This window comes from Giraffa tippelskirchi, chromosome 5, assembly GCF_054371585.1.
Source record: "Giraffa tippelskirchi isolate mGirTip1 chromosome 5, T2T-mGirTip1v1.2.pri, whole genome shotgun sequence".
Lineage (NCBI taxonomy): Eukaryota > Metazoa > Chordata > Mammalia > Artiodactyla > Giraffidae > Giraffa > Giraffa tippelskirchi.
The window spans coordinates 5,622,907-5,642,834 of record NC_137279.1 but is presented as its reverse complement, the minus strand read 5'-3'; the positions used below and the strand labels follow the sequence as shown (position 1 = coordinate 5,642,834).

The window sequence follows — 19,928 nt, the reverse complement described above, 5'->3', positions numbered from 1 at the left end:
CCCCACAAGGCCAGGGCCTCCCCAGGCCAGTCACCTGGGTGTGACGCCTTGAATGGAGATCCTGAGACTCCAGCATTGCTAGAGCTTTGGGTAAACAGAGATTCTGAATTTAGCAGGAGACACTCATTATTCTTTATGAATTCCTCCTGCTACCCCTCCACGCTCCCCGCCCCCCAGCTCTGTGCGCGCCTGGTGAATTATTGCTTTGCCACTGCGTGATTTGATTTCATCTGTGGCTGCTTAATGCTTCTTCCGTCCCTCGTCCCTCGCTGTGTTTATCTTATTGTTTCCCAGAACAATCAAGTGCATCCTCTGCCCCAGCAGCTTCAGCTTGTTCCCGGAGCCTCCTGACCTGCCCAAGCCTTGAGCTGGAGCATCCTTGAAAGGCGGGGCTGGTCTAGGGTCAGAGCCCCATCCTCCGGAACTGCCTTGCGCCACTCCCCTCTCTTGGTTTCTCTTGTCCCTTCCCCAGCCCCTGCCAGCCCTCGCTGGTAGAGCAAGACCCAAGACGCTGATTCTGGTACTTCTGGCCCTCGGTGTCGCTCTCCCCTAAGAAGTACAGGGCGAGGCCCTGAGACAGGGGCTGGTGCCCTTGTGAAGTGCAGTCGGTCCTCAGCCCCAGGAAGGCATGAAGACAGGCTGCTCCTTGCCATTCTGTGGGCTGCTGGATGGTGATGGCTTGGCCACCCACCCCCAGCTGATAAGGAGCAGAGAAGCCGTGACTTAGACGAGAACCCCAGCTAACCTCCCCAACCCCAGGTCAGAGTCCATGCTCAGTAAATAGTCACCACATCCCTGTCCTGAGAAGCCAGAATTCTCAGCCCGTCCCAAGATGCAGAAGTCCAGAGGCAAGTGGTTCCTCTTGAGAACCCCTCCCGGCTCTCCAGGAGAAAACCCTCCCTGACCCGGCCTTCTGAAATCCAGGAGCCTCTAGCCCCGTGGCCCGTGTGCTAGCCTGTCCACCCCCTGATTAATATCTAGGGCAGATTCCTAACATGCACAGAAACAGAAATGACTGAACCTGGAAATGTCAGTCTCCAGGGTCGAAGCCCCAGGATTGACCGACAGCTCACTGGGGACCAGTGCTGGAAGCATCCACACGTATGTGGGAGGATGTGTGTGTGTGTGCGTGCCCGTGTGTGCTCATGCGTATGTGCGTGTGGAGGATGCATGTGTGTGTGTGTGCCCGTGTGTGCTCATGCGTATGTGCGTGTGGAGGATGCATGTGTGTGTGTGTGCCCGTGTGTGCTCATGCGTATGTGCGTGTGGAGGATGCATGTGTGTGTGTGCTCATGCGTATGTGTGTGTGGAGGATGCATGTGTGTGTGTGTGCGTGCCCATGTGTGCTCATGCGTATGTGCATGTGGAGGATGCATGTGTGTGTGCCCGTGTGTGCACATGCGCATGTGCATGTGGAGGATGTGTGTGTGTGTGCGCTCATGCATATGTGCGTGTGGAGGATGCATGTGTGTGTGTGTGTGCCCGTGTGTGCTCATGCATATGTGCGTGTGGAGGATGCATGTGTGTGTGTGTGCCCGTGTGTGCTCATGCATATGTGCGTGTGGAGGATGCATGTGTGTGTGTGTGTGCTCACGTGTATGTGCATGTGGAGGATGCATGTATGTGTGTGTGTGCCCATGTGTGCTCATGCGTATGTGCATGTGGAGGATTGATGTATGTGTGTGTGTGCCCATGTGTGCTCATGCGTATGTGCGTGTGGAGGATGCATGTGTGTGTGTGTGTCTGTGCGTGCGCACAATGGTGCGGGTCACTGGAGTTCTCCAAGTTTAGTACACCTCAGTGACCTCCCTCCACCTCGCGGCCAGGACGGGTCCTTAGTTTCCCTCTTCCTCGTCTCATCTGGCTCCGTGCAGCTCACAGGCCAGGTTTTCCAGGCTCCTGTGTCCCCTGCAATGATCCGCGCGTTCAGGGGCAGGCTCCCAGCTGTGCTTCAGGGAGCCTCAGCCCACTGGACTGTGTGTGACCCCGGGTGGTTAGTTACCGCTGGCACAGACGGGGGGCTGAGCTAGGGGCCCTGAGCCCCTTCCGGCACCCTGGCAGTCGCTGCTGCGTGTCTGTGTCCGTCTGTGGATTCACGTGTAGTGAGTGCCGGATAGAGGGAGGAAGAATCTCAGAGACCGAATCTACCAGAGACTTCAATCTATAAATAATTTGGGTCATGAAACTCTACAAAAATAAACTTCAGCACGAATCCTCACCCTCGAAGCACTAAATGCACAGCTGCAGATACACATGTTCATTAACTCACTCCCAAGTTCAGTCTGAGCAGCACCAGACTTCTCTACCTTCTTTAACAGACTCAGTGCACGCGTGCGAACACACACACACGTGCGCGCGCGCGCAGAGGCATGTAGACACACACTATACACCACACAAGCCCAGAGTACTGAGGCAGAAATAAAATCAAATAATAAAGACCTCCTCCAAGGGGAATTTTACAACACGCAGTGGTAAGACCTGCTGAAATTGTTGAGCCCTCAGTGACTACATGTCGAAAGCCTCACCCTCTGCAAATACTCAGGTCTGACAAACCGGGTTTCCAAGCAATCTGGGCCTAGATGTAACAATCGCACTTCTATATTTATGTCACACTTTATAAAGTTTCCCAAGACTTTGCATTTCCTTCCCCTCCTGCTTCTCAGTTTCGGTATCAGCTCCTCCAGGAAGCCCTCCCCTCCTTGCCAGCCTCCCTGGATTTCCCCACACACACCTCTGTCACACGGGGTAGCCCAGGTATGTGAGGACTGATGGGATTGTCCACTTGCCCATTCCTGGGCCTTCCTAAGGGGACCCTTTCTCAAAGCATCCCCAGCTCTCAACACAAGCCTAGCTCCCAGGAGGCCATGTCCTGAATGAATATTGGACAGTCCTGAAATTCATGGCTAATAAGTCATTTCACCCTCACAACATCCTGCCTGAGCTCCGAGGACAGAAGTTACCACCCTTATTTGGCAGCTGCGGAACCTATTACACAAACAAGTGAAGCGACTTGCCTGAAGTCACACAGCCAATTAATGAGAAAGCTGGGATTAGATCCCAGCCCTGCAGACACCAACCAGCGCCTCCCTCTGCAGCGTGCTGCCTCTCAAACCAATCTGCTTCCTACTGAGACGCCCAAGAAGATCCCCGGTTCTATTGCTCCTCAGCAGCTATTACAAAAATACTACGACTACTAGTACCCCTACTACTACTAATAAAGTGATATTAGAGTGTCAGATCCCAAGCAAAAGCTCCATAATTTAGAACTAACTAGAGAAGAAGTTGATGCATAAGAAAAAGCGTTTGGAGGGGCCTGCAGGTAAGCTAGTTAATTGGATATGCTGATTTGAATTGGATATTCAAGTAAAGAGGCTGTCATTAATTTCTGTGCAGACCTAGCTGTGATTTAAAGGCAAGTGACTGCTAATAGGATTACTATTTCATTCTCCTTTTGAAGAGGCCCCTCCCACCTGGAAGACCAGACAGTAAATCTCCCGTGGATTTCAGCTCACCTCTTCGTGCCCCAGAGTCAGCCCTCATCAGCTGACTTTTAGCCTCCCAGCACAGTCCTCCTAAATGTGGCTCTGAGCTTACTGCCACCTCTAGGAGACAGGTGATTGTCCCACTGTGGCCTTGGGGTCTGAAAGAAGAAAAGCAGCTAAAGACAGGACTTGGATGGTCATCTACCCATCTCCTCTGTTCTCAGCTGCAGTGAACGGCTGAGTTCACCCACTAATATTTCTTAGGAGAGTCACAGAGTGACTCTGAGAAATTGGACTCTGTATGGGAAACCCAGTTCTGCCACCCTTTATCTGTGTGGTCTTGAGAAAGTGACGTCCTTCTCCGCGACTCCAATTTCCTATCTGTACAATGGGAACAGTAATAATATGTCCTCCAGGGGTGGCTCGTAAGGATTAAATGAGTTCATTTTTGTTAAGCACTTTCGACAGCAGTCAGCGCATTGTAAAAGCTATAGAAGTGGTTGTGTGTGTTGTGTATTTAATCACTAAGTCGTGTCCAACTCTCTGCGACCCCATGAACCATAGCCCACCGGGCTCCTCTGTCCATGGGATTTTCCATGAATACTGGAGAGGGCTTCCATTTCCTTCCCCAGGGGAATTTTCCCCACCCAGGGACCAAACTAGCATCTCCTGCCTTGTAGGTGGATTCTTTACTGCTGAGCCACCAAAGAAGCTCCAATAGAAATGGTAGCTATTATTAAATTCTTTAGGCCAACAGGGCCCTTTGAAAAATCCACGAAGTCCATCCTACCTTGAGGCAGGTCTTCATTTAACCATGAACCAAAGAAGCCATCCTGTGTTCAAAGCCCTCTTGAGAAGGAGGGTATGGCCTCCTGCAGTCACCCACTGTTCAGCGGGGGCCCCTCTCAAGAGGAATTCTGACTAGACCTAGCCTCCACCTCCTTGTGCAATGGTTTAGGCACACTTTTTCTTTTGCTCGTCTCTGTAGAGACTGTCACCCTCCACTGTAGTACACTGTCCATCTTGACCCACCTTCTGAGCGATGTCCAAGCAAAATGACACCACTAACTGCGTGTCCGCCGAGGTCCCGCCCTCCCAGGAGAGGAGGAGCCCAACTAGAAAGACAGGTTGAAGTGACCAGCTTTCCCCGTCTGGTCTGCGTCACCTCCCTGCCCTGCACTGTCTCCGCACTCCTCCTCTGCCTGGTTGGATTACCTGGCTGGGGCCTGTGCGGCTGGGTCTGATAACGCCCTTCTCTTGGATTGGATTCCTGGCCTATTTCAGCGTCCTGTTGTCCTTGTGGTCATTGAATCCTGGCCCTGGGGTGAAAGCTTCAAAGCTGAAGAGAACTCACATTGTGGACACCACAGGACAGATGCAAGCTGTTGCATTTTAAAATCTACTTTTGTCTGGGTTTCTGCCACGGTCTCCACCGCCACCATCCTGTGTCTGGCGAGGATGGAGGACAACGTCAAAACGGAAAACTTCCAAGGCAGAGAAAGACGGAAACCGGTGGGCTTGAATTACAGCAGGGCCACCTTTGTCCCTCCTCAGGCCCAAGCTGTGGCTTCACCAGCCGTGTTTTCCTCTGGACCACCCCGGATGGAGCTGGTGGGAGCCCCAGGACCAGCCCTGACCGCCTGCGTCCACGAGTGGAAGGGCTTGGATGAGACGGGCTCCAAAACCCCATAGCTCCAGCAGTTTTCCTAAGTCTGCGATTCTCCTGTGACAGGCACGGAGCAGATCGCCTATTCAGAGAGGGAAACTGAGGCGAGGGGAGATGACGTAACTGACCTGAAAAAGTACATTAGGCAGAAATCAAGCCCAGACAAGAGCAAGAACACGGTCAGAGCAGAAACCCCAGAACCTGGTGTCATGCTTTGGTGGGCTGTCCGCAGGGAGGGAGAGGAATCAGGGAAGGGAATGGTCTCTGCTGCCCAGCTGGCCCGTCCTGCCTTCAGCCTGCCAGTCCCGCCCACACCTCATCCCTGGGACCCCAGCCTCCTGTCCAGCTTCTCCATCTTCTCTGTCTTCTCATCGGTATCTTGGAGGGCTGCACCAGCTCAAGGCAGGTAGCACGGACTTCTCGGGCAGGACTGCTCCCCTCTCCAGGGATTTAGAGGGAATGACATAGGATAGCTCAGTTCAGGTTCAGTATCAAGAACGTTTTCTGTTCTGGTTTAATTTCAGCTCAGATGTTTTGAGAGTTTTGTAGGTTTGATTCTGGCTTCAACTGGTTTATTGAAAGATTGAGATTGTAGACAGGAAAAAAAAACCATTTAGGCTTCTTATTCAGAAAAAAAAAGTTAAGGATGGGGATTAGTCCTAACTGGGACATACCAGAGTATGTGATGATAAGTTATCTTTGGTAAGATTCCGCTCCAACCTGGCCGTGGGTATCATCTAGTCCCAGAGCCCAGGGAGGGAGGGCCGGACGTGGCGTTCCTCCTTCTGAGTGTGTGTGCCCAGCCTCTTGGGGAGGAGGCTGATTTATCTGGCAGAGGGTTAACCAGCCTGCCCAGGTGGGGAGATCCTGAGCTGGCCAGCCCTGAAGGGGGATGATAGTTGTGTAGCTCTTGGGGCTGAGCCAGTGCCTGAAGGAGAATTAAAACATCTTTGGAGAGGAGCAGCTGTCATAGTGTGGAGAAGGCAATGGCACCCCACTCCATACTCTTGCCTGGAAAAATCCCATGGATGGAGGAGCCTGGTAGGCTACAGTCCATGGGGTCGCTAAGAGTCAGACACGACTGAGCGACTTTACTTTCACTTTTCCCTTTCATGTGCTGGAGAAGGAAATGGCAACCCACTCTGGTATTCTTGCCTGGAGAATCCCAGGGACGGAGGAGCCTGGTGGGCTGCTGTCTATGGGGTCGCACAGAGTCGGACACGACTGAAGCGACTTAGCAGCAGCAGCAGCAGCAGCAGCAGCAGCAGCAGCAGCTGTCATAGGGAGGGTGGTAAGCGGCACTGGGACATTTCCTTTTCAGAGGAGAAAGCAGAGCTTGAACTCTCCCATTTTACGGATATGGAATATTGAGGTTAAGCCAATCAGAACTCATGACTATCACATCTCCCCCTACCTCCTGCAGTAGCCTGAGAACTTTTTTTTTTAACAGTCTTTTAAAAAAATATTTATGTATTTATTTGAGTCCATTTGGCCTTAGTTGTGGCATGCAGGGTCTTCACTGTGTCATGGGGGATCTTTCGTTGAGACTCAAGGACTCTCTCTAGTTGTGGCTTGTGGTCTCCGGAGCGCAGGCTTAGTGGCTCCATGGCATGTGGGATCTTAGTTCCCTGACCAGGGATTGAACCTACGTCCCCTGTGTTGCAAGGCAGATTCTTAACCACTGGGCCACCAGGGAAGTCCCACCTGAGAACATTTGTGATTAAAAGCTACTACATTTCTAGAAGAATCTCTTGGAAATTTTGGGTCTCTCCAGCTAAGAGAGAATGCTGCTCTGAAAGCTAAGTGGGACTATTTTAATTGTGGGGCGTTTTCCCAGACTGAGACCCTTGTTCTTCGCTCTGTTTGAATCCATCATGAGATTTGCTCCAGGGCGGAGGTCAGTAGCCTCAGCCCCACCGCATCATTGCTGACCCCCGGAGTCTTCCTCCACCCAACAAGAATAAATTAAATAGCCCCCTTACCCCTCCCTGGAAGGAGGGGCTTTAATGACAGTTGCCAAGGCAACAGCTTGGAACAGTAGGAAGCCACTAGTTAGGAAGAAAAAGGTCAAATGAGGAGCTTAGGGGAGAAGAGTTCGCCCTGCAGGGGCGTTTCTGGGGTACGAGAGGCTGAGAGCAGCCTTTCTTTGGTTGCGCTGAGGTCACCTCCTTGTCTTCAAGGCCAGAGCTCCCTCCAAAGTCACCCACAAAACAGACAAGGAGAACACAGTACCCTGGACTCTTGCCCTGCTCCAATGTCCCCACTCCTGGGATACAGGAACAGGGCCTCAGGCAGGAACCTGCTGGTCCCTCTACTAGGAACTCCAGAACCGCTGTTCCCCACCCCACAGTGCGATCAGGTCTACTTCTTACCCACGCCAGTCCAGCCCAAGTCAACAATCGCAGACCATTCCCAGGCTCAGGCCCCTCAAGTACACAAACTCTTAGGAGGCTAGAAAAATTTGAATAGAAGCACTAGTCCAACTTTCCCAAGTCTGCAGTAAATAAATGCTCCTGACCTCCCCTACTTGGCCAGTAAAAGCTGAAAATGCATCCATTCCTCCATGCTTGCGTGTTTCCTGTGGCATCGGGCTCCACGCTTAGCCCTTACGATGAATAAGTCATACTCCTTGCTCCCAGTGGGGTGGGAGAAATGGGCAGAGGGACGGAGATGGTTAGAAGTCCAAGAGAGAAATCAGAGCGAATAGGAGGGAGAGACTTCATCTTAAAATCATCCAGAGAAAACCGTCTTTTGATCTCAACCTTGATTTAGCACTAAAGAGCCCACGATACTTTATCAGCTGGATCGTAGTTCGAGCCCTTTCAGTAAGCGTTCCTCCCTTTTCCCCATCACCAGCTGTGTCGCCAGTTTCATTCTAGTCCTCAGAGGCTGGTCCTCAGAGAAATAGAAGGCATTCCTGCCTTCAAAATGCTGATGGACTTACGCACATGTGAGGCAATCAGAAAACAATTTAAGTAGGTAGTCAATACGCATTAGCTAATACATATATACAATGAACAAGTCAATTGATTATAATCCCAGGACAAAATGTCTGGTGGGGAAAAAAAAAAGCCCTCAGGGTGAGGAACAATTAGTGTGGTAGAGCTATTGGAGAAGGTGTTATGGGGGAAGTGGGCTTGAACTAGGGGGGTTTAGGTGGACAAAGAACAAAGAGATGGTCTGGGTTGGCAATATTGGTCAACAGTCAGCTTCTGTGTTGGAAGCAGGAAGCCTAGCAGGAGGAGTGTGTTCAAACCATGGACTCCCCATCAAACATGCTTCTGTATGAACTGATGGTCCTCAGGGGCTTCTCTCCACTGGCTTTCCAAATTCTACGTAGAGCTTGAGTGTTAGTCACTGAGTCGTGTCCGACTCTTTGCGACCCCATGGACTGTAGCCCTCCAGGCTCCTCTGTCCTTGGGATTTTCCAGGCAAGAATACTGAAGTGGGTTGCCATTTTCTTCTCCAGAGGATCTTCCCAACCCAGGGATCGAACCCCAGTCTTCGGCATTGCAGGCAGACTCATTACCGCCTGAGCTACCAGGATACTTCATGTATTGCTTAGACTAAGGGATTGTTTCTCCAACCCCCAGCCCAGGAGTATCCACATCAGCTGGGAATTTATTAGAAATGAAACTTCTCAGGCCTAATTGCCGCTGAATCAGAAACTCTGGGATAGTCCCAGGGCTGAATTTCCCCAGTCCCTTCGGGCAGTTCTCAGGGCATGCTGGTTTGAAAGCCCTGGGTGACATCAGTGCTTTTAAACCCTGGCTGCTCATTAGAGTCACCCAGGGAGCTTTGAAACCCAAAAAAAAATGGCAGGTCCCCATGCACAGAGTTTCTGATGAATGGAACCAGCCTTGTGTTTTAAAAACTCCCCAGATTATTCTAACGTACATCCAGCCTGAGAAACACCAGACTAGGTGACCTCTAGGTTCTTCCTGATCTCTTACCCTGGGATGGACTCTGAGACTGACACTCAGATTTCTGTCCTCAGGGATTCCCGGCTCACCAAAATCACCTGGTGGATTTGCACACATCATTCAGGGGATATTTTTGTGGTGGGGTGGGGGAGGGGGGCAGAAAGCTCTTTCTGAGATCCTAAAATCCTAAATCTCTTGATGACCAGTTTTCTGATGGTTTGTGTGCTGGTCCCACCATCCTCCCTTACCTGCTCAAGGCAGAACCATTGTGTGTGATGTTGATTCTCCTACCCCGAACACAAGTGTGCACAAGTGTGCACTCACACACCCCATCACACAGTGCTGTGAACGTGTGCATACACACACAAGAATAGCCACATAAGGATATTCAGACCACACCTCAAGACATGTAGGCACACACAAATAAACCCACCCGCAGAAGTCTCAGACTGCTTGGGAAAGGATCCCTCTTGGTGGAAACTGGGCTGTTTGAACTAAGAAGCACCTCTGTCTTCCCTGTAACCCAGCTTGCTTCAGGGTAGCTCTTGGATGCCAGACATGAGGATTATCTTCTATAAACTACCTGCTCTAGGCTCAGGCGGGGAATTCACAAGGACTGCTGAGTACAGATGCTGAGGATGCCTTTGTTTCTTTCGCAGATTCGAGCCGATGGTCCCCCCCACGGTGGGGTCCAATATGAGATGGTCTCCGTGCTCAAAGACGGGAGCCCTATCCTCCGGGACATGGCCTTCTCCATCGACCAGCGCTACCTGTACATCATGTCTGAGAGACAGGTAGGTGCTGGCACCCGCCCCTGCTTCCCAGAGCCCGGGAGGCGCAGATAACCCATGACCTTTGTGCAGAAGCTTTACCGCGGAACAAGAGAGACCCCTGGGCCTGCTGCTCAGAGGCCCCGGGAAGCTTCTGCAGGGAGTCAGAGAGAAGCCACCGGGGCCAGTCACTTCCCGGAGCTTCTCTGCAGGCCACAGACCCTGTCTGAGCACATGATGAACAGCCCCACAAGAACAGGCCAGACTGCGCAGAGCAGCTTGGTGTGATTAGAAGGTAGATTTACTGCCCCGGGCCCACAGAGTCTGCTGCTCAAGGGAGCCAAAGAGGTGTAAATAATCCAGGCCTCCAGGCTGGACTCAGTCCTGGGAGAGATAGACCCAAGATAGGGCTCCAGAAGGAGATAAAAAAAAGAAGAAAAAAATCTTGGCCTGAGTCTAAGAGGGATGCAGGATAGAAGTTGGCCAGCTCTGAGGAGCTGCAGCTCTGCCTGCAGAGATGGGGAGCCCTGAGAAATGGACCTCTCTCTTTTGCTGCGTAACCCCCGAGTGGGTTCCCCACCCACCTGGATGAAACGTTATTCCCTCGGGTTTTATTTGATCTGACTATGTAGGAGCAGAGAGAAGGCAGATGCAAGGAGAGCCGACGTGAAGGACAAGAGAAGGGGAAGACAGGGATTCACCAAAGCAGTGGAGATGCAGGAAGCAAAGCTTAGACCTTAGGAAAAGCTGGCTCCTTTTCCATTCATTGTCAGTGGGTCAACAGTTGGTCAGCGTGGCGGCGGTCTTGGCATTGATCTGCACATGGTAAGATCAAGGCCGTAAGAAGCAGACAGGACTGTGGCTCTGTCTTGGTGCTGAGGACACTGACTTAGGCTGGATAAGGATCCTGTGCTGGGGGACTAGCGAGCTTTCTCAAGGTGCCTCCCTGCTCAGGCATCATTCTCAGAATACTCTGCAAAGATTCCAGGCGTCTGTCATCAGGGTCACCCGGCCCGGCGTTCTCTTTCTCTCCTTCGTGTTTGTGTATGAATTCTGAATCGGGGACAAGGGAGGCGGGGAGGGAGGCAGGGTAAACGGGTACCTGATGGCATAAGGGAAGTAGGGGTGCAACTCTAACTTGAAAATTCCTTCTTCAGAAGAAATGACACAAATCATAGGCTGATCGTCGGCAAATTATACCACATCCTCTTGAAGCCACCTTTTTTTTTTTTAACCTTCCTTTATGTAACCCCCATGGTCAAGGCATAAACAGGTCCAGATGGGAACTTGTAACCCTAAAAAAGAAAAAAATGACTGGGCATGGATTTATTGGGAACAACGTTCTGGAAAAACATCAAAATAAATGGAACTTAAGTTGCTTGGAATCTAACAAGGAAATCTTTGCATCAGATTGGAGGCTATAAATGCTCTGCCTTTCCTTCCTGTTTTTCTTTGTTAATAAGACAAACAGTTATTTCTTAAAAATGGTAGATGGGCACCACACACATTCAAATAATATGTGCAGAAAAGGAAATAACAAGTTTCCAAACCAAACGCCCCCAAACGTAACACCGTGTCATCATTTGATGACACCATCCTGGATGCTTCTGCAGAATTATCTACAGATTTAGAAGGATGGGTGGATAGATGGTCCCCTAGGCAGGTGCATAAAAGGATGGTCAGAGGGATCAAACAGACCTGTGGTCCCCCACCTTTTTTGACACCAGGAACCAATTTCATGGAAGACAATTTTTCCATAGACGGAGGCGGGGTTGGTTTCAGGATGACTCAAGCACATTACATTTATTGTGCACTTTATTTCTATTGTGATTACACCAGCTCCACCTCATCATCAGGCATTAGATCCCAGAGGTTGGGGACCCCTGAAATAGACCCACATTGACATGATATTAATATTTTCAGAAGATGTTAAGTATGGCTGAGGAGCAAGCTGACAACTCTGGATAAAAATTCTTTCTTGGGTTCTCGGAGCCCCATGAAGTGGAAAACCAGAAAGAGCCAACAGAAGTGACCAGTGAGACCTCGGTGGGGCTGAGACGATGCCGAGACTCGACTCTGGGCTAAAGGCTCGGTCGCTTCAGTCCCGTCCGACCCTTTGCAGCCCTGTGGACTGTGTAGCCTGCCAGGCTCCTCTGTCCACGGGATTCATATCTTTCTCTCAAATGAGATGCTTTTTGAAATTGAATTGAAAACGTGACCAAAGGAAAGGGCTGGAGGCTGATAAGTGGCCTTCAGGGAATATAATGACCTCTCAAAACCATATCTGATGTTGCCTCTGAGAGCATCAGCTCTGACTAAACTGAGCGTCTGCAGCTTATTTCTAAATAACCCGCCTTCAGTCTCATCTTCTGGGTCTGCTGCCCAGTTCCTGTCAGTTGGTACCAAAGCAGAGATGCTCAGTAGTAACCAGTCACACTGAGCAGATATAGGAGGAGTTTGGGTTTAATGCCATGTGGCTGTCTTGAATCAGGTGAGCTATGAGCTGGGGAGGTCCCTGTGCCAGGCGGAGCCCAGATCAGTGGGCAGCGTCGGGGGGCGATCGGTGATGGAGCTCGGAGTCCTGCCACTTGGAGAGCCACAGGCTATGTGCCAGTTGGTAGCCCAGGGATCTCACCAGGGGCCGGGCTCAGGGAAGGGGGCCAAGAACCACTCAGGAGGGCCGTCTGAGGCGAGCGGCGGCGAGTACAGAGTTTTCAGAGACAGCCTGGACCTGGCAAAGGAAGCAGTTGAATGTGCGTCAAGAGAACAGTCAGCGGTAATGACGTCGGATGGCGTGTGTTCTGGTTCAGTCTTTGCTCTGATACTGGGTGTGTGACCCCCTTAAAGCTTCTATTGCTTCCCTTCTGAAATGGAGGAAGAGAGGTGAAGTCACTCAGTCGTGTCTGACTCTTTGTGACCCCATGGACTGTAGCTCCCCCAGGCTCCCCTGTCCAGGGGATTCTCGGGGCGAGAATGCTGGAGTGGGCTGCCGTTTCCTTCTCCAGGGGGTCTTCCCGACCCAGGGATCAAACTCGGGTCTCCTGCATTATAGGCAAACTCTTTACCGTCTGAGCCACCAGTGAATCCTGGTGGAAATGGAGGATTTGTGTCCAATAACAGGATTGCATCTGAGGTCTGATGCTCTCAACAAGGTGGCCTCAGACAAGTCCCACCACCTCGTCTCACGGGGGTCGATGTGATACTGGCTGAGGTGGCAAGCAGGGAGTTCCTGTCGCATCACTTTGCGCACCACGAACACTCATTCCTTACGGCCCCTCCCAGCTCTCAGCCCTTAGGATATTACGCAGGAGGGCGGCGACCGTGGGTAGTGATTAGGAGGAAGCTGAGTGGCAGTCGGCACTGCCAGCAGGCCTCAGGCCAGGCCAGGAGACTTGAGTTCTCTTCCTGGCCCCCCTTTACCAGCTGGGTGACCTAGACCCTAGGCTCCTCGGTGACTCAGTGTCCTCAGCTTGAAAGATGGAGAGAATAAACAGGGCCGTAGAGTCTCTTTCAGCTCTTAAAGAGTTTGTCTAAAGGTCTGGGGATCGGGACTCTTTTCTGTCTCCAGAAGACAGCCTCTGAAGCACAGGAAGCAATCTTGAGTTTAGACCAAAAGAACTTTCCGGAGGAGAGTTTTTAGGAGGCCGTGTGCGCGCGTATGAACTTCTTTCCCCAAGGATGCACACTGCAGTGAGGATAGAACGGTGGCTCTGGGCTCCTCTGGTGGCTCAGTGGGTAAAGAATCCGCCTGCAATGCAGGAGACCCGGGTGTGATCCCTGGGTCGGGAAGATCCCCTGGAGAAGGAAATGGCAGTCCACTCCTGCATTCTTGTCTGGGAAATCCCATGGCCGGAGGAGCCTGGAGGGCTACAGTCCATGGGGTCGCAAGAGTCAGATACGACTGAAGAGACTAAACCACCACCACCACCATGGATAAGCAGATTCCTATTCTGTGGCCATGATTCAAGGCTTCGGAGTTCCCTGAAAGACCTGAGACTTTATGAGACACGATGGGAATAGGGGTTCCCATCACCCCACTTTACAGTAAGTCTCTGGGCAGCCTACTCTCATCTCTGCCTTCCCCGGGTTCCTAGCTTTCGTCTCCCTGTTTCCCTCCCCCTCCCCCAAATCACGGTGCCTGTTGTATCCTTGACGCCGCAAGAGAGTAGAACCAGGCGCCTGGCCTCCAGTACCGCCTGGAGAGAGTCTGCCCTCCCCACAGAGTCAGAACAATCCAGTATAGGCTCATGTGTTCAGGCAAGCTTCCTCTCTCTCTCTCTCTCTTAGTTAATTAAATGTAATTAAGAAATAGGACTAGTAAGAAGTGTTGGGCCATTAGTGCCACTGCTTAACGACCTTTGACAAGTTGGTGTTAATGTTCTGTTAATAGATCCAAGGCCTGCTGTTCCCAGGGGAACATTTGGGACCCGATTCCCCAATCCTACTAATTGCCCAGATGCTCCACTGATAGGATGCCCGGCCCTTCCTTAGAAAGTCCGCCCCGGCTTCCTTGACAGCGCGTTGACCGGCAGATGTTATGGGAGGGGATACAAGCCACTACCGTATAGTCAGTATCTAATGGAAGTCAGACTGCGGGTCCAGGGAAAATCAGGCAGTGGGCCCAGTGAAAACCCAAGTCACGAGACGGAAAGAAACTCGATAGCCCCAGTTTCCACCCAACTTTTCAGGCTGGCCACTCTCCGAGAGGGAAGCTCCCCTGTATGCAGGGTGGATGGGAAAGAAGTGCGGGGATGGAAGCAATTATTCTATTTTATACTTTAATTAGTTGGAATTAGCAGAGGGAATAGAGGCATAAAATGATCCAGCGAAGGGTGAAATGGAAAAAGGGAGTCACAGTGGAGAATGGCTCCGCGAAGGCTGGAAAAGGCCTTGGGAACAGCAGAGAGGCTGGCGATGGGTGTGAGAGCACGCGTGTGCATGTGTGCATGTTTAGGGTGGGTGAGGGCATGGGATGCCACTGTCTATTTCCAGGCCTGGAGAGGCAGGATAGCATGGTGGTTAATAGCAGGAGCGTGGCAGTCAGACCACCTTGCACGTCATCTGTCGCCACTAACCAGACATATGGCTTTAAGGAAGTTATTTCACTTTTCTACACCTCACTTTCTTCATCTGTATAACGGGCCTAATATTGGTGACTGTTGTGAGGATTAAGAGACCGTATAAAAACTACCTAGCATTGTCTCTAACACACAGTCAGTGCTTTCAATAAGTCGCGATGATTATTATCATTACCACAAGACCCCGATGCTGGGAAAGATTGAAGGCGGGAGGAGAAGGGGACAACAGAGGATGAGATGGTTGGCTGGCATCACCAACTCAGTGGACTTGAGTTTGAGCAAGCTCCGGGAGATGGTGAAGGACAGGGAGGCCTGACGTGCTGCAGTCCCTGGGGTTGCAAAGAGTCAGACACAACTGAGCAACTGAACAACAGCACTGTTATTAGTGGTATTATTAGAATTTCTGAGACCCCAGGGAGGGCCAGAAGCATCTCCACTATAAATTATGGCTAAGATAGATCCCAGTCTCGGGCAAACACCTCCAACCTGACATTCTTGCTGCTCCCTCCCAAGGGATGCCTCAGAAGCCTCTGTCCTGGTCAACGACAGCGTCTGGCTGAGTCACTCATAATCTGCTATTTATTTTTAAAATCCAGGAATGTGCCCAGCAGACTAAACAGTCCTGCTCCCCTTCATACAGGCAGTGGCAGCTCTGGGCTCATGTGTGAGGCCCAGGAGGCCAGTGTTCCAGGCATCTGTGAAGAGAAGGGAGGGGGACCCTGAGCCCTGGTCATCCCCCAAGACTCAGGCTCCTGTCTGGCCACGTGTGTGGACAGTGGGCTAGAAAGGGGCTGCCCCGGGGGCTTACCGTGTCTGACTTCTGCAACGAAGTCAACTGTATCTCCAGCTCACTGCCATAGATGGAGCCCCCATGCTCACAAACTAAGGTGTTGAGGTAGGGTGCTCCAAAGGCCGCTTGCCTCTTCTCTGCAGCATCCAGACTGGAGCCTCTGCTGGGAAGACGTGAATGGGCTGGGGTGACTGGAGTGACTAGGGCTAGCATGGTATGGAGCTACGTCCTCCCACATGTATGGCAGCTGGACTCAGCTAGGCCGTCAGCCGCGGTGGCTTCCAGGAGGCCTCCCCCTGCGTCTCAGACTTCCTCACAGCATGGCGGCCTCAAGGTGCTCAGATTTCCTGAGCACGGCCGCTCAGGGCTCCAAGAGTGAATATTCCCACAGATAAGGTGGGAATGTTATTGCCTTCTTTATGACTTAACCTTAGAAGTCATACAGTTGTCTCTTCCGCCCGTCTCCCCCTGATTCTGACACATGTAGCCCATGACCCCGCTTTGAGAAGCAAGGTACAAGGAAGATGAATACATGGTTTCCTGTCGTGCAGGGTCATGAACCCACAGGGCATCCGAGCTGGTAAGGACTTCAAAGCTCACCCATCCTGACCCCAGTATGAGGCCCATGGGGCAGGGAGCAGGCTAGCTTCCATTTCAGCCTGTGGTACAACCGACACCTAAGATCAGAGTCACCAGAACTGGTTTGGTTTCCCTAAACTCACAGAGAAGTGCCAGTAGCTTTAAAGCTTGCTGTTGATGGACTGAAAGCTGTGTTGAGCCCTAAAGGAGACCTACATCAAAGGTGGCTCTTGAAACTGCTTCTGGGAAGCCTTTGAGGGAATCCATCAGGAACAGGATCACGCTGCCTGGAAATTGCCCAGGCGACGGCATGTGATTTTCAAGGGCTGTCCTGGTCGGTCTCCCTGTGCAGAGTTGCATCAGCCCACTCAGAAGACCCTCCTCCTGGGTGACGCACCTTCACGCACAGGGCAGGGCAATGGGACTTCACCGTGGATGAACCACCTCTGCCTTAAGTCATTTCAGAGAGTTGGGGCAAGAAGAACTCTGGCCTGGAGTTACTAGAAATTAAAATTATTTGGAAAGATTATGAAGCTGCCCTTCTCTGAAGGTCTCAAGCGCAGGAGAGACCCCTGCCCCTCAACTCCTTGCACTGGTTTAAGACCCTGTGCATGGGGGCGAGAGGGCTGGGAGGACCCCCCCCCGATGCCTCTAGCATGCCACCCCAGCCAGCTTCACCTGAGAATGAATTTTGGTTTCCTTGGTTTGGAGGAGGGCCTGTCAACTATAAACTGGCACCAAGGGCCAAAAATAAGAAGCATTTTCAAAGGGCCTTATTGTGATGTAAGGGTAGTGAGTCTCTCACCTGTGCCAATGCCGCTGAACGGCCAAGCCCCTAGGCATCTAACGACTTGGGGAAGGAGAGGAAAAGAATGTGTGCAGCCGTCCTTCCAGATGTCCCCTGCTCGTTTATTTTGACATCTCAGACTATTATTTTGATTGGGCACATTTGTTTAGTCCTGGCGATAAGGCTTCCCAGGGCGCAGGCAGAGCGTGCCAAGGTGTATTTTTACAAGGCGGTTGGAGTCCCAGTAACAGGAGACCTCCCTTCTGCCCGGACTGAGAGGCCTGGGCCGCAGCCCGGGGAAGGAGGGAATCTGAGGAGGCAGGGGCTGGAGCAGAGCCTGGGGGACTTTGGGGGAGAATTACAGAGTTTGCGGATTAGGAAAGTGAGGATAAGCAAATTTCTGCCATACTTGTGTTTTCAAATGTGTCACTTTCTGTCCAGGCCTTTGATGCACACGTGTTTCTAGTTAAGGGCCTCAGTGTGGCCCAGAAACCAAGCACACATCTCAGCGTCTTTCCCAAAGGAGGGGCGAATCCTGCCTCCCAGAGGATGAGGCGCAGGGACCAGTGACCACCCCAGACCCGGGTTTGATTTTTTTTGCCCCTCTTTCTCTCCCCCCATTTCAAATGTCAGGGAACAAAGAGGCTGACATGGAGCTGATTCCCTGGCTATTAATATTCTCATTGGAGCATTTTTTATAAATATTTTCACATGAAAGAAGGGAATTGCAAACCCACCCTATTAATCAGGCGCTTGGCTTGTATTTAAGAAAGGAAACTCCAGCCTCTTATTTTAAAATCCTTTGATTTGGAAAGAAATGATTGAACACAATGCCCAGGCTGGGAGAACCGGCGCCAAAAAAGCTCACTTCTCTAAATGGGCAGGGAGGCTGGAGACTCTTCCTCTAATCCTTGGCCGGGGACGTGATGTCTCTCACCAGGTAGGACTGCCAGATGCTGAGTCTCTGATTGCCCAGAATGACGTTCCTAGGATGGAGAGGTGGGAAATCACCATACCTCAATCCCAGAAGGAACTCCTCCCCTTATATTAAAGATGAGGAAAACGATGCCGGAGAGGGGAATCACTTCTTAGATCATCCCCTGAATTACCAGAAGAGCCAGAATTAATCCTAATTCACCTGGTCCAGCCCGGCATTCTTTTCCCAACTTGACAACAGCTTCACTCAGCACAGGCCAGACCGAAAACCAGTTGTGTTTTAAAAAAAAAAGACTTTCAATTAAAAAACATTAAAACTACCCAAGCCCAAGGGAGTCCCTGAAGATGTTCCCAAGGGTCAAATTAAAATAGGGAAAGATTTGCATCTCATTTGCATACACAGACTCATCCATTCAACAGACCATTAAGTGTCTACCATGTATAATGCATAGAGCTGTCCACTGGCAAGTTATTTGCATATGCAGATATAGACAGGGCAATCTTTCTAAGTCATATTCCAGCAAAAGGTCTTATAAATAGGTACCATCTTGATTTCTGAAGATAGGTACCTTCTTGATTTCTTTCTGCTCTTTACAATGCAACAACAGCACCATTCAGCATGCTTTTTGTATAGGGATAAATAAAATATAATCCCTGACCTCAGGGACGCTACATTCTGGTGGCGAAGAATGATGCATAGGTAAATTACGATATAAAGTGAGCAGTACTGTGGCAGAGATATATAGCATGCCCAGTGACTGAAGTAACTCATTCCAACCATGGGAAGCCCTGTCCTTGTCCCTCCATACTTGGGCTCACTCAGAGGACAGACCCTCTCCCTGACATAGAGGTCCAGAGCTGGGGGAGCTTCAGGGACTGTCTGGTGAAGAGCAGTCCTTCCTTTTATAGGTGAGAACAGGGGACCTAAGGGGAGAGTAACTCTTGAGAACTTGAGACCAGAGTATCCACCGAGCCAGAGTGCAAAGAAGTAGATAGTGATTGATGATGGGCAGTTTCCCGGCCACCATGAAGAGCATGGGCTCTAGAGGCCACCAGCCTGCCCACCTTCCTGGGTTCAAATACTGGTTCCAGCATTTACTGCTGTGTGGCCTTAGGCCAATTGCTTTACCTCTCTGTGCTTCACTGCCTCATCTAAAAATGGGGATAATTATGACATTGCTTGAGGATTAAATGAAGTGAATTCATACATTAAAAAGCACTCTGAAAAGTACCTGACACATATTACCTGCTTAATAAAGGTTAGTAACAGTAATTATGTTTTTACAGTGGTGGCCCCATGCATAATCGCCAGGTGAAGCTCTGCAAATCAAGCTCCCCTCACAGCCACACCTCGAAAAGAAACTTGGCCACCCTGCCTTGCCTCTCAGCTCTACCTAATTTAAGACGCCTTGAAATCTAACTAACATTTAGGTCGTGTTTTTCTTCTGATAGTTTGCAAACATGACCTCAGCTAATACAACAATCTCCTGGGATAAATAGTATTGTCTTTTTGCTTTTTTTTTTTTTACTAGATAAGAAAACTGCAATTCAGTCTGGCTAAGTAATTTGCCCAGGGCCCCGGAGGTGGCCAGCGGGCAGAGCTAGGACGGCCCCCCGCTCCCCCACCCTGGAACAGACTCGAGCGGAGCCCGAGCCTCGTCCCGCGTCCTCCTGGGATGGCGCCCCCTGGTGGCCGCATGGCTGCAGCGGGCCCGCCCCGCCTGCTCCCCAGCCACCTGCAGCTCTCAGGGCTCCAGACCAGGCCAGACTCACGACTTCTCCCTGGACACCCGCAAGGACCCTGGGGCAGGCGCTGTTTTGTTTTAAAAAAAAAAACCAATAAAGGCCTGCTGCCCGATGTGTCCAGTCACAGGAAATGTCTCTGGTGGTCAGAGAGGAAGGAGAGAGGTGTGGAAG

The 19,928-nt window shown here is 51.1% G+C and overlaps 1 protein-coding gene across 3 annotated transcripts in view; it reads left to right on the top strand.

Annotated features, from left to right (window-relative positions):
• The window catches only part of PLXNA2 (plexin A2), a 228,006-nt gene that overhangs the window by 95,486 nt on the left and 112,592 nt on the right, over nt 1–19,928 (top strand). For all 3 annotated transcript variants that reach the window (XR_014055223.1, XM_081495369.1, XM_081495370.1), the window contains exon 4: nt 9,731–9,865. Coding sequence is in view for 2 of the 3 variants with exons in the window: in XM_081495369.1 (XP_081351495.1) it covers nt 9,731–9,865 (135 nt within the window). In the remaining variant the exon portion in view is untranslated. The remainder of the gene's footprint in view (nt 1–9,730; nt 9,866–19,928) is intronic.